The sequence below is a fragment of the Pseudophryne corroboree genome, chromosome 3 (assembly GCF_028390025.1).
Source record: "Pseudophryne corroboree isolate aPseCor3 chromosome 3, aPseCor3.hap2, whole genome shotgun sequence".
Taxonomy (NCBI): domain Eukaryota; kingdom Metazoa; phylum Chordata; class Amphibia; order Anura; family Myobatrachidae; genus Pseudophryne; species Pseudophryne corroboree.
In genome coordinates, this window is record NC_086446.1 from 524,782,849 (window position 1) to 524,797,747 (window position 14,899).

Consider the following 14,899-nt stretch of genomic DNA (forward strand, 5'->3'; position numbering starts at 1 on the left):
TAACCCCACCTCCCTGGTACCTAACCATAACCTTCCCATCCCCGCACCCTATCCCCTCCTCTAGTGCCTAAACCTACCAACCCCACTGCGTGGCAAGACGCGAGCGCGTCCCGCTGTAATAACTATCAGGATTCCGAGTGTCAGTATTTTGATGCCATGATCTGTGCTCCGTAGGGATTTAGACATCGGGTTTATGGCGTCCTTCGGGATTCTGGCTTTGGTATTTCAGCCACTGGGATCCCATCCGGCGGCATTTATACTACATCCCTGTAAGAAGACACTTCAGACTGGTGGATGGATTGTGTGGAGACCAGATTAATCTTATTAATTTGTGGAGGAATTCTGGGGGAAATGTCGTCGATGCTGCCCAAAAAGATAATGAAACTTACTATAAAACCATTTAAATGCCCCCACACTCCTCAACAGTACTGCATTTGGCATTTGCCTTATTTGCAGCTCTGGAGGAATCAATAATCCTAATGTCTCCGAGCTGATCATTGCATAGCAACCAGAGTATCACTGATAACAAGAAAATGAGTCCTGAAACAATAGTGATAACAGACAAGCATTACCTTGGGGTTACCCAGAATTGCAATGCCCACGGCAAGTTTCCTCCTCTGTCCTATGCTGAGTCTCTTAACTTGGTTGTGCTTCACTGCCTCCATATCCAGTTCATGCAGAATCTTATTTATCTTGAATACAAAATAAAATGATGGGAGTAGAATATACCAGAATGGATATTAAGCCTAATATGAGGTTACAGATACCAAGTACTGTATTAGATGTCCAAAGTTTGTCTTTGAAAACAAAGGGGGACATTTTCTAAGCAGTGATAAGAGCGGAGAAGTGAGCCAGTGGAGAAATTGCCTCACCAACCAATCAGCTGCTCTGAATCATTTTATAGTATGCAAATTATAGATGTTACTTCAGTGCTGATTGGTTGCCATGGGCAACTTCTCTATTGGCTCACTTCTCCGCACTTATCACTGCTTAGTAAATGTTCCTTAAACTCCATTAAAGATTAATTTCATCAGTTTATGGCTACGGATAAAAGGTGTCTGCATTATTATGTTGCAAAACATTTCATTTGTTTGAGTTTGCACTGGGAGCCAAATTGTCTAGAAACAGCCTTGTGCTTCACAATAGTCTAATACAGTGGTGGGGGGGGGGTTGCTGGGTTGGTGGTCCAGGACCAGTTCACAAACTATTTATGGTCGATGTAATAGGCAAAACCAGTCCTGGTAGCTGCCAATACTAAAATATGTGGACAAACAGAAGCAAAACTGTCCTTCACCACAAAACTGACCCTAAGGATGACATATAAACACAATTTACTTAATTTAATATTTATTTCTAAATTTCTCAATAAGAAACTTTTTGTCTAGGGGTGGTGTGAAAAAAAAAATCTGATATTCTAGGGCGACGTGATTTTTGGAACCACTGGTCTAATACATTGAACATCTATATTATATAATAAAAAAAAACTGGATAAAATTAATGTCATCACATGCCATGTAATGACAGCTCGTATGAACTCTGACCCCTCCCACAGGGCACATACACTGAAGAAAAAGTGAGGATTGGCCAAAAAGTACAATAATAAAGAGGAAAAAGAAAAAGGGGTAAAGCTAAGGCTCATTCTGCAGCCAGTGGCAGCTTGGCATGGCAGCAAATGAAAGAACTGCAGGTGGCTCACGGAGGAGGTACTGAAGTCCTAATAAAACAAAGAAAGGGAAGAGCAGTGCAAAAATCAAAGAGGCAGAAAAGAAACAAAGATGCAGACACAGAGCGGTAGGAGAGCAATAGGAGGTAAAAAGAGCAAGGAAAAGGAGGAATGAAAAGAGAGAAAGCAAAAGAAAGTAGTGGCACTGAATGAAAGATAGGAATAGTAAAAGAGAAAACGGGGAAGAAAGAGTCGGAGGAATGACGGCGGTAGATAGAGAAATAGACAGTTAAGCGGGAAGAGGAGAGATGGAGTAAGAAGAGTGGGTGACGTAGAAGAGTGACGAGAAGAAAAAGAGAAAAGAGGAAAGTGAGAAAAAGACTCTGAGTTGAATCGAGAAGAAAGTAGAAACTACAGTATTTGGACAAGCACTGCCTTCCATGTATGGTTGTCTCTGGACAACAGATGAGACCTGGGCACCAACCGCTTTCCATGTTGTTATTTAAAATAAAATAATCTCCCAAAATTATTAAGGATTGGAGGAAGGATAACAAAAGGGGAGAGCAAAAGGGGGGGGTACACACGGAGAGATCCGTGCTTAAATTCTAAGTACTCTTCGAGTGTATGCCCATAGCGATGCGCGTCGCTATCGATGACTCTAGATTTGGCATGCATGGACATAGGTCTATTTCACTTTTCTCCTTTCCATCCACTGGGATACCATACCAGTCCAGAAGACATTGTGCCATGTTGTTATTTAATTTTTTTTTTCTATGTACACCTATAGGAGTTACTGGAAAGTTTTAAACTACCTGGAAGCATCTGCGGTAGATTACTTTAATTTCTTTGGGACATTAATTACATTAAACATTCAAAATCACCATTTACAACTATACTTTATGTGTTCGTATTATATTTGTAGGAAATGATGATTCCTTTTTTGTCTCATTGAGGCTGCCGTCTGAGTTGAGACTTGGAGTTATACTATCCTTTTTATATACTGTAGAGTGTAAAATACATGTTAGAACTTTTTTTGGAAAAAAGAAGCATGTATTTGTCATCACATACAAACACAAGCAGTTCTACATGTGAGCTGGCTAGTACCTCCTGTTCCTTGAGCGCTTCACTAATTCCTTTCAATGAGGCAAAGACCGACAAATTCTCCTCCACCGTGAGAACATCAAAGTCAATATCCATCTGCTGGCAAACTCCAATCACCTTCCTGATATCCAAGATCTCATCGATGTCTGTGACTCTGTGGCCATAGATAGTAGCAATCCCTAAACACAGACATGCGCTTTCTTTCTTTGTGTAGTAGACAATTCTAACAGACTGAGAATTTGATAGCCAATACTATATTTAGAAGGGAATTCAATTATTTTGCGTGCCGCTATAATTAATGGGCACTCAATGGAGCAATTCAATTGATCTGGGCGTTCATAATTATCCTACCCAAATTAATGGGGTTTAGCCACATATAGGGGCTTAACCCGCCTAAAGTCCTGGCTAGGGGACCCAAAATACAGGCTTTTCACACATTTCTTCTTACCACCTCAGGTGGCTGTGAGAAGAAATGTGTTCCCCCGCCCCCCTCCATGTGGCACTTGCGCCCTACTGGAGCGACAATTGATTTGCTCTAGTGGCAGCCGCAGGGGAAAACAACTGAATTGCCTCCTGAATGTTCATTTATTTTTAATTTATGATTTATTAACAAGTCACATGTTCAAAGTAAAAAAAATATTATTTTATATTTCTAGAAATAGTATTATATTATAATGTTACACAAACTAAAAGCAATGAAGAAACCTCTATACTGAACAACAAAGAAACTCACATAAAAAAATGTAATGGAAGAACATGTCAAGAAACAGCAATAATGGTTGCTGAAGTCATATATAGATGCTTCAGAAGAATAGTGCTCAATTAAGATGGATTAGGTAGATAACATCAACAGTCAAAGCATCGGCATGATCAAACCATCGACAGTCAACAATGTTGATATGGTTGGTATGTCAACGTTCAATATGTCAACAATCAAAATATCGACAGTGACATATTCAGACATGGTCAAAACTTAGCCAATAAATATTTAGACAGTCTGAAGTATCAACATGGACCAAAGGTTAACAATGAAAAGGTGGAAATGGTCAAAATGTTGCATTACAGACATTACAAAACTGTAATTGTTGAAAATGTCGACTATGCTATCGGTCAACAGCTACTGTTTCACCTTCGATTTTAGTTTCATACTGGTGTATAAGGTTATCTATAGGATCATCTAAACATGTCCAAAATTAATAAAAGTAGTTTTATGTAATATTTGGACCCAAGCTTTTGTATCTCCATGCACTTAACCCAGGAGCTACATCTCCGCGATGAGAATTGAAATATCTCCCCCCCTCCCCTATATATACACACAAGAAAACTAATTATAGATTCGGAAAACTCAAAGAGGTACATTTATTAATGTGGGAGGATTTTTAAAATGGTGAGTTGCCCATAGCAACCAATCAGATTCTATCTATTATCTTCCAGAAATAGCTAGATAAATGTTAACTAGAATCTGATTGTTTGCTATTAGCAACATCACCAGTTCTAAAAAAAAAACTCACTCCCACCTTACTAAACTTACCCAAAAAATCTACTTGAAAAAAAGGGATAGCTTGGGTGAGTACTGATATTAATATTGGAATGTGATCATCCCAAAAAGTGCCAAAAACAGTCTTAGCACAGGGATGAGAAACTTAAGCTGCAGAGGGGTCACACTGTATGTTATTTTTGTTTTAATTTTTGATTTTAACTGACGCTTGATAAATTGGATACAGTAGTTTCTGATTCCATGATGTAAGAAAACAAAATGTGAAAAATGCCAATTAGTGCTTCAGCACTTTTAATCCTAATGTAACTTTGTTGTCTTGATTCTTAAGTAAATGGTAAATAGCGAGTACGGCTGTTAGTGTATGCTAAGAAACACATTACTGCAACTTCTCGGAAACATGAGGCACCCCTGTTAAGAGGTTCATGAATTTATAATGGGGTTTCTCAGCTTCTTAGTTATAACTAATATTCATTTTTAGTTAATTGTGTGGTTGCTCTGTAAAATAACCTAGTGAAAGCATTAGCGGCACCCTTGTATAAGTGCAGTCTGATAATTAGCCCTCACTTATAATCAGAGCTAATGAGAGCGTAACGTCTGTTTTCTTCTTTTAGGCTAGATCTAAAGGCCAATACATTTTCAAAGACAAGCAAGAGGGTAAATAACATTTTTAAAGCATAATAATTTAATGAAATTATAAAGCTAAAACAAATGGATCTACAGCTAGACAATGCTTTGAGCCAAACAGCGAGCTTGTTTCTTGTCTGCTGTGATAGTGATACTGCATCATGCTGCAATCATCTGAAAGAGAGCCGAGTGTCTTACCATCTGACGGAGGGCAGAGCCCACATAAAATATTCATGACTGTTGTTTTTCCTGTGCCGTTGTGCCCAAGCAGAGCAGTTATTTGACCTTCATATATATCCAAGGTTAACCCTAGTGTTAAAAATAAGATCACCACAGTCATTTGAGGCCCACTCTTTTATGCTGCACCATTTCCTCACACCTATGTTATTATATGATGTTATTTAAATGGCAAATATAACTTCCAGTACTATAAAGAACCACTTTAAAGACCAATAATTTAATGGAACGAAGATCATAAAATAAGTGGATGTACTGTGGTATTAAAAAAAAAAGATAAAATATATAGGTATAGAAGATAACACTGTAAAAGTAAATACATCATCTACATACTACATAGGACTAGGAATAACTTAGAAGCATTTTTCAGACATCAGAGCACATTAAAAGAAGCTGCAGGCTGTGCTTGGGGTAAGGGGGCACATGTCCCAGGGCTGGTCCCATACACTATGTCCTGGGCCAGTGTCAGGTATTTGTGCAGACTGCATGACCTGAAGCACCTGAATAAAGCTCAGTTGCACCGACATAAAAAAAGAGAAAAACCTGGCTTCACCTTATTCCCTCGCTGTTGGTTCCAGGTACTGTAGATAGGTACTGTGCTGCCTAATGATACAATGCACGGCCCACTGCCTCTTCCATGGTGGTACCACCTTGCTCTGCACTATGCACATCCCAAATGTACACACAGGGGAAATTATATGTGATCACTTTCTCAGGGTGGAGGGAGATATATACATACAGTGCACACGGAAAGTATTCAAATTCATTTTTTCCCTCAAAATTCTACACACAATACCCCATAATGACAACGTGAAAAAAGTTTTGAGATTTTTACAAATTTATTAAAAATAAAAACTAAGAAATCACATGTACATAAGTGTTCACAGCCTTTGCTCAATACTTTGTTGATGCACCTCTGGCAGCAATTACAGCCTCAAATCTTTTTGAATATGATACCACAAGCTTGGCACACCTATCTTTGGGCAGTTTCGCCCATTCCTCTTTGCAGCACCTCTCAAGCTCGATGAGGTTGGATGGTAAGCATCGGTGCACAGCCATTTTCAGATCTCTCCACAAATGTTCAATGGGATTCAAGTCTGGGCTCTGGTTGGGCCACTCAAGGACATTCACAGAGTTGTCCTGAAGCCACTCTTTTGATATCTTGGCTGTGTTCTTAGGGTCGTTGTCCTGCTGAAAGATGAACTGTTGCCCCAGTCTGAGGTCAAGAGTGCTCTGGAGCAGGTTTTCATCCAGGATGTTTCTGTACATTTCTGCACTCATCTTTCCCTCTATCCTGACTAGTCTCCCAGTTCCTGCCGCTAAAAAACATCCTCACAGCATGATGCTGCCACCACCATGCTTCACTGTAGGGATGGTATTGGCCTGGTGATGAGCAGTGCTTGGTTTCCTCCAAACAAGACGCCTGGCATTCACGCCAAAGAGTTCAATCTTTGTCTCATCATACCAGAGAATTTTGTTTCTCATGGTCTGAGAGTCATTCAGGTGCATTTTGGCAAACTCCAGGTGGGCTGCCATGTGCTTTTTACTAAGGAGTGGCTTTCAGTTGGCCACTCTACCATACGTGCCTGATTGGTGGATTGCTGCAGAGATGGTTGTCCTTCTGGAAGGTTCTCCTCTCTCCACAGAGGAATGCTGTAGCTCTGACAGAGTGACCATCGGGTTCTTGGTCACCTCCCTGATCTCCTCCGATCGCTCAATTTAGACAGCCGGCCAGCTCTAAGAGTCCTGCTGGTTCCGAACTTCATTGGGACCTTCAAAGCAGCAGATATTTTTCTGTACCCTTCCCCAGATTTGTGCCTCGAAACAATCCTGTCTCGGAGGTCTACAGAAAATTCCTTTAACTTCATGCTTGGTTTGTGCTCAGATATGCACTGTCAAGTCTGGGACCTTATATAGACAGGTGTGTTTGTTAGGGTCTCCTGCCCTGTGCTGCCACGTCGTCATGGCAACTGGGAGACAAGTGCTAGTGGAGTAACCTGAGCGCAGCTGATACTCCGGTTCGGGTCTTTTGCTGTGCAGTGGTTATAGGCTCTGTGCACGGCAGGGGATCCGGTGCTGGTTTTTGTGCTCACAGTCTGTGAGGTCTGAGTGGGGCGTGGACAGCACCTGCTTTATAAGGCCTCTTTTCAGGGTAAGCAGATGCTGCTGAATCTCTGTTGGTTAGTCAGTTCATGAAAGTTAGCTAGTACTGTGTAGCTTTGTATTTGTTTGTTGCTTACTGCAAATAGGCCTGGGGATTTGGTATTACACTCTGCCAATCCAGACCTAGCAGTAAGACTGGAGTCAGTCGTTTAGCTTGCTGGGGTTCTGTTATTACTCTGTGAACTTAGCAAGTTTGCGGCTGTATTCTAACACTTGCCTGTCTAATCCTGTCTCACTGTGCTAGGTGTCAGGGGTCAGTTTAGTGGCAGTAAGCTTAAACCTGTGCACTGCAAGTGAGAATCAGGATTGTGGAGGCTCTCCTTGTGTCTATCATTCCATCTCTGACCAAGGAGTTTACTGCCACACCCGTTGGTAACCCTTTAGGGTTTTGCTGTTGCCCTTAGCAACAGCATTTCGGGTTCTCTACGTATTAAAACACAACATCTTGCTTTTTACATCTGAGCAGTTCTAATACAAGGGAGATACCCAGTTCCTTAGCCTCTGGGCTTCTCTGTTCACTGTGTGTGTATTTTGTTACCCTATCACCTTCTGTGTACGTTATGTCATATTCCCCAGTTTGTCTGTGAGTCCATTTGTTTTGCATAACAGTTCAAACACCAGTACTTTCCTGCAGGCACTGGTGTGCATAACATATTCAGCAGCCTAATACTCCTGTTGAAATTTTGTGGGAATATGGAGCATACCCCTCAAAATACGTTGCAACAGGTGGTCGATCAGGTGCAGGTCCTGACTCGACAATTTAATGATTTGTCCATTAAAATGCACACCTCCCAGGCTGCTGGCGGAGCTCCCGCAGCAGCAGCACCTGCAGGGGTTAAGGAGCCGAAAGTAAATCTCCCGGATCGTTTTTCTGGAGATCGCTCGCAGTTCTTTTGTTTCAAGGAGAGCTGCAAGCTATACTTCCGGCTTAGGCCTCAGTCTTCTGGGTCGGAGATTCAGCGGGTGGGCATAGTGATTTCCTTGCTACAAGGAGACCCACAGGTCTGGGCATATGGGTTGCAGCCTGACTGTCCGTCGCTTAAAAGTGTTGATGCTTTTTTTACGGCACTGGGCATGTTGTATGATGACCCTGACAAGACGGCCTCAGCCGAGGCTCAGATTTCGATCCTTAAGCAAGGGCGAAGGCCAGTTGAGGTTTACTGTACGGAGTTTCGGAGGTTGGCCCATGATACCCAGTGGAATGACCCAGCCCTGAGACACCAGTACCGAAGAGGTCTTTCTAACCAGATAAAGGACCAACTGGTACAATATCCCTTGCCTGATAGCTTGGATCAGCTCATGCAGTTATCCATCCGGGTGGATAGACGGCTGAGAGAGCGTAGGCTTGAAAGGGAGACTGAGATTTCCTTCCTTCCCAAGGGAACCTCAGACTCTGAGGAATTTTCTGAGGAGCCTATGCAGATTGGGGCTACCCGCCTCTCCTCGCGTGAGAAGACGCGGAGGAGACAGCAGGGGTTGTGTTTGTACTGTGGGAATAAAGGTCATGTGGTAGTATCATGCCCAGAAAAGCCGGAAAACTTCAGAGCCTGAGGGTGATGGGAAATATCCTGTCAGGCCAGAAGTCAGAATTTCCCAAGAAGACTTTTATCATTCCGGTGACCTTGAAGATCCTCGGTCAAACTGTCAAGACTGAGGCCTTTGTGGACAGTGGGGCCGACGGGGTTTTTATGGACCGCCAATTCGCCCTAAAACACTCTGTTCCCTTAGTACCCTTGGCATCGGAAATTGAGATTTGTGGGTTAAACGGGGAACCATTATCCCAAGGTAAAATTACCTCTTGCACTAGCCAGATTTCTTTGTTTATTGGAGCCACACACTCTGAAAAATTGTCCTTTTATGTGACTGTCTGTACTTTTGCCCCATTGGTGTTGGGGTTACCCTGGTTAAGGGCCCACAATCCTCAATTTGACTGGGTCTCTGGGGAGATTCTTAGTTGGGGTACTGATTGTTTCAGGAGTTGCTTGAGCCTTCCAGTCAGGCTCTCGCAGCTAAGTTTGCCAGGATTGCCAGGGTGTTATGCAGATTTTGCGGACGTGTTCTCCAAAAAAGTTGCAGAGGTACTACCTCCCCATCGCCCCTATGACTGTGCCATTGATTTGTTGCCAAATGCTAAGCTTCCCAAGAGCAGGTTGTACTCCCTGTCACGTCCTGAGACTCAGGCTATGGCAGAGTACATTCAGGAGAACTTGGCTAAGGGATTTATCAGACCTTCACAGTCTCCAGTTGGGTCGGGGTTCTTCTTCGTGGGTAAAAAGGACGGTTCGTTGCGACCCTGCATCGACTTCAGGGAATTGAACCGTATCACGATTAAAAACTCATACCCACTGCCTCTCATTTCGGTCTTGTTTGACCAGCTTCGTACTGCCACCATTTTTTCTAAGATTGACCTACGCGGTGCGTACAATCTAATCCGAATAAGAGAGGGGGATGAATGGAAGACTGCCTTTAATACCCACTCAGGGCATTATGAATATTTGGTGATGCCTTTTGGGCTCTGTAATGCCCCGGCAGTCTTCCAGGATTTCATGAATGATGTGCTCAGGGAATATTTGGATAGATTCTTAGTTGTATACTTAGATGACATCCTAATCTTCTCCCATTCCCTGGAGGAACATCGGAAGCATGTACGCTTAGTCCTCCAGAAACTCAGAGACCACCGGCTTGGGGCGAAGCTGGAGAAGTGCGAATTTGAAGTTCAGCAAATCGCATTTCTAGGATATATTATCTCCCCAGAAGGTTTCCAAGTGGAGGGTTCCAAGGTACAGGCAGTCCTGGATTGGGTGCAGCCCACTAGTTTGAAGGCGCTTCAGCGTTTCCTGGGCTTTGCGAATTTTTATAGACGATTTATCGCTGGATTTTCGTCTATAGTGGCGCCCTTGGTGGCACTCACTAAGAAAGGGGCGGATGTTGCTCACTGGTCTTGTGAGGCTAAAGCGGCTTTTGCCCGTCTCAAAAGGGCATTTGTTTCGGCCAAGGTGCTGCGACACCCAGATCCAGAGCGTCCTTTTGTGGTGGAGGTGGATGCCTCTGAGATGGGTATTGGGGCAGTGCTTTCTCAGATGGGAGTGTCTGATAATCGCCTTCATCCCTGTGCTTACTTTTCCCGTAAATTTTCGCCTGCCGAGATGAATTATGACGTGGGTAACCGGGAATTGTTGGCTATTAAGGATGCACTCGAGGAGTGGAGACACTGGCTTGAGGGGGCTAAGTTTGTGGTCTCAATTCTCACTGACCATAAGAATCTGGCATATTTAGAGTCAGCGAAGCGTCTCAATGCCAGGCAGGCACGATGGGCTTTGTTTTTTGCTCGCTTTAATTTTTTGATAACATATCGCCCTGGGTCAAAAAACATCAAGGCTGATGCGCTCTCGCGGAGTTTTGCTCCAATCCAGGAGACCACCGAGGAGCCGTTGCCCATTGTTTCCCCATCATGTATTAAAGTGGGCATTACCCAGGACCTCTTATCATTAGTCCTTAGAGCACAGGAGCAGGCTCCTCCAGACCTTCCGGTAGGTCTTTTGTTTGTGCCTCCTAGGTTAAGACAGCGAGTGTTCCTGGAATTCCATGCCAAGAAGTCGGCAGGTCACCCGGGTATTGCCAGAACTCGGGAGTTGCTATCTAGGGCGGTGTGGTGGCCCTCGGTGGCTAAGGATGTGGATCAGTGGGTTCGGGCATGTGACATCTGTGCCCGAAATAAGACTCCTAGAGGGGTTCCTGTTGGCCCATTACATCCACTCTCTATCCCATCTAAGCCATGGACCCACATTTCAATGGATTTTGTGGTGGACTTGCCCAAATCCTCGGGGATGACAGCCATCTGGGTTGTCGTTGACAGGTTTTCGAAGATGGCGCACTTCGTTCCACTGGTTGGGCTGCCATCAGCCAGACGCCTGTCTGAATTATTTATGCTGCATGTTGTGCGTCTCCACGGGTTGCCACTTGATGTGGTCTCTGACCGCGGATCCCAGTTTGTGGCCAAATTCTGGAGGGCATTTTGTTCCGATCTCCAGATTTCTGTCAGCTTGTCATCAGGCTACCATCCGCAGTCTAATGGGCAGACTGAAAGGGTGAACCAGTCCTTGGAGCAGTTCCTCAGGTGTTATGTCTCCAAGTGTCAGACTGACTGGGTTGCTCATCTGTCCATGGCGGAGTTTGCCTATAACAACGCGGCTCACTCTGCTACAGGGATCTCTCCCTTCCTTTGTGTGTATGGGCATCATCCTAAGGCCAATTCTTTTGACCCCCTGGACTCCACGCCTGGTGGTTCCTCTGTGGTTTCGGTCCTTAGAGGTATTTGGCGGAAAGTGAAGAAAGCCCTTGTGTCTGTGTCATTAGTGACCAAAAGGGTTTTTGATAAGCGGAAAAGACCCTGCAGCTTCAAATTAGGAGACTTCGTCTGGTTGTCTACCAAGAATTTGAAGTTGAGACAGCCATCTCATAAGTTAGGGCCCCGGTTCATCGGCCCTTATAAGATCACCAGGGTTATCAATCCGGTGGCATTTCAGTTAGATCTGCCCCGTTCTTTGGGTATCAATAAAACATTTCATTGTTCCCTTTTAAAACGGGCGATTAGTAATCCTTCTTCCAGTGGAAGACCTTCCCCTCTTCTGATACGTGGCCAGAGGGAGTTTGTTGTTGAAAGGATTCTTGACTCCAAGGTGGTTCGGGGTCGGCTGTCATTTTTGGTGCACTGGAAGGGGTATGGCCCGGAGGAGCGGTCGTGGGTGCGCAGTTGTGATCTTCATGCCCCCAGACTGATACGCTCTTTCTTCTCGCAGTTCCCCGATAAACCCGGTGGTAGGGGTTCTTTGACCCCTCGTCAGAGGGGGGGTACTGTTAGGGTCTCCTGACCTGTGCTGCCACGTCGTCATGGCAACCGGGAGACAAGTGCTAGTGGAGTAACCTGAGCGCAGCTGATACTCCGGTTCGGGTCTTTTGCTGTGCAGTGGTTATAGGCTCTGTGCACGGCAGGGGATCCGGTGCTGGTTTTTGTGCTCACAGTCTGTGAGGTCTGAGTGGGGCGTGGACAGCACCTGCTTTATAAGGCCTCTTTTCAGGGTAAGCAGATGCTGCTGAATCTCTGTTGGTTAGTCAGTTCATGAAAGTTAGCCAGTACTGTGTAGCTTTGTATTTGTTTGTTGCTTACTGCAAATAGGCCTGGGGATTTGGTATTACACTCTGCCAATACAGACCTAGCAGTAAGACTGGAGTCAGTCGTTTAGCTTGCTGGGGTTCTGTTATTACTCTGTGAACTTAGCAAGTTTGCGGCTGTATTCTAACACTTGCCTGTCTAATCCTGTCTCACTGTGCTAGGTGTCAGGGGTCAGTTTAGTGGCAGTAAGCTTAAACCTGTGCACTGCAAGTGAGAATCAGGATTGTGGAGGCTCTCCTTGTGTCTATCATTCCATCTCTGACCAAGGAGTTTACTGCCACACCCGTTGGTAACCCTTTAGGGTTTTGCTGTTGCCCTTAGCAACAGCATTTCGGGTTCTCTACGTATTAAAACACAACATCTTGCTTTTTACATCTGAGCAGTTCTAATACAAGGGAGATACCCAGTTCCTTAGCCTCTGGGCTTCTCTGTTCACTGTGTGTGTATTTTGTTACCCTATCACCTTCTGTGTACGTTATGTCATATTCCCCAGTTTGTCTGTGAGTCCATTTGTTTTGCATAACAGTTCAAACACCAGTACTTTCCTGCAGGCACTGGTGTGCATAACAGTGTTACTTTCCAAATCATGTCAAATCAACTGAATTTACCACAGGTGGACTCCAATTAAGCTGTAGGAACATCTCAAGGATGGTCAGTGGAAACAGGATGCACCTGAGCTCAATTTTGAGATTCAAAGCTATGAATACTTATGTACATGTGATTTCTTAGTTTTTTATTTTTAATAAATTCGCAAAAATCTAAAAAAAACTTTTCACGTTGTCATTATGGAGTAATGTGTGTAGAATTTGCACTGTATATACTATACATATGTATATCAGGCAGAGCCGGCCCTAGGCATAGACAAACTAGGCAAATGCCTAGGGACACAAGCAGCTTCAATTGATTAAAATGATATGCAGCATGCCTATATTATGTGTGTGACTGCAGCTCTATCTGCATACGAAATGCCTTACTAATGTGCAGCATTATGTGTATAAGGTGTACTGGTGCTGGGAAAGGGGTACAGGGTCATAGGCGGAACTAGCGTCTGTGCAAGGGGGCACCAGCCAAAATCTTGCCTAGGGCATCATATTGGTTAGGGCCGGCTCTGATATCAGGGATAAGGGAGTATATAAACTTCAACTTAAGAAGGAATGGATCATTTATCTACAGTAAATCAGGAAATATCTACTATGTAAAAGTGTAGGACATGATAAGAAGCAAGAACAATGAAGGCATATTTTCCCGTTATTGCAAATCTATATAGACTACACACCTGTAGTAGCTGGGTTGTTAAGGAAAAAAAGGAGGTGTGATAGAATAAGACTAGTAAATAACGGCATGCCGTAAATAACAATACTGGAAAAAGGTAACTGGGAAAAGGCAGATTTTTTTAATACATGTCTGACGACCTATACAGTACAATTTCATTATTTAATAAAAGGTATGGGTCGTTGGGTCGACACAACATAGGCCGACAGTCATTAGATTGACCACTATTGGTCAACATGCATTAGGTCGACAGGGTCACTATGTCGACGTGGCCATTAGGTGGGCATGTACTAGGTCGACAGGTCAAAAGATCGACATGAGTTTTTTTAAACCTTTTTTGGTGTCGTTTTCTTCGTAAAGTGACTGGGAACCCCAATTAGTGCACCGTGTCCCCTCGCATGGCTCGCCATGCTTCGGGAAAGGTGCCTCGCTCCGCTACTGCTGCGCTCAGCACAGGTTACCGTTCCCAATTGTAGTCCACGTGGATCGTAAAGTATGAAAAAGTAAAAAAAAAGTAAAAAAATTGAAAAACTCATGTCGACCTTTTGAACTGTCGACCCAGTACATGTCGACCTAATGACGATGTCAGCCTAGTGACCCTGTCGACCAAATGCAAGCCGACCAATAATGGTCGACCTAATGACTGTCGACCTAAGTGGTGTCGACCTAATGACCGCATCCCCTTAATAAATATGTAATAATGGAGTATACCTGCATGACCTCTTACCTTGTAGGGCTTCTACCTGCCGGTTTTCCTTCTTAAAAGATTTATGAATATTTTTAATCCTAGATGAAAATAAGAATACCTTGTAAGCATTTTTACAATAGTTTTCAGTTTCAAATCATACTGGTTATTAGAAAATGAGTATGGAAATAATACCAGAATTTTCTAGGTGTGCCTGTCTAGGGACATTGCCCGAGGGCTGGTCCACCAGTTGTATTTTTTTTTTTTGCTTGGTTAAGTTTTATTGTGTACTGTATAGTAGCTTCATTATACAGGTTGAGTATCCCATATCCAAATATTCCGAAATACGGAATATTCCGAAATACGGACTTTTTTGAGTGAGAGTGAGATAGTGAAACTCTTGTTTTTTGATGGCTCAATGTACACAAACTTTGTTTAATACACAAAGTTATTAAAAATATTGTATTAAATGACCTTCAGGCT

At 43.6% G+C, this 14,899-nt stretch overlaps 1 protein-coding gene across 3 annotated transcripts in view; it reads right to left on the reverse strand.

Moving 5' to 3' along the window:
• ABCA5 (ATP binding cassette subfamily A member 5) overlaps nt 1–14,899 on the reverse strand; it is a 339,361-nt gene that overhangs the window by 122,213 nt on the left and 202,249 nt on the right. For all 3 annotated transcript variants that reach the window (XM_063961135.1, XM_063961134.1, XM_063961136.1), the window contains 4 exons: nt 14,459–14,517; nt 5,085–5,195; nt 2,768–2,943; nt 573–692 (listed from right to left, as the gene is read on the reverse strand). In XM_063961135.1, coding sequence (XP_063817205.1) covers nt 573–692; nt 2,768–2,943; nt 5,085–5,195; nt 14,459–14,517 — 466 coding nt within the window. The remainder of the gene's footprint in view (nt 1–572; nt 693–2,767; nt 2,944–5,084; nt 5,196–14,458; nt 14,518–14,899) is intronic.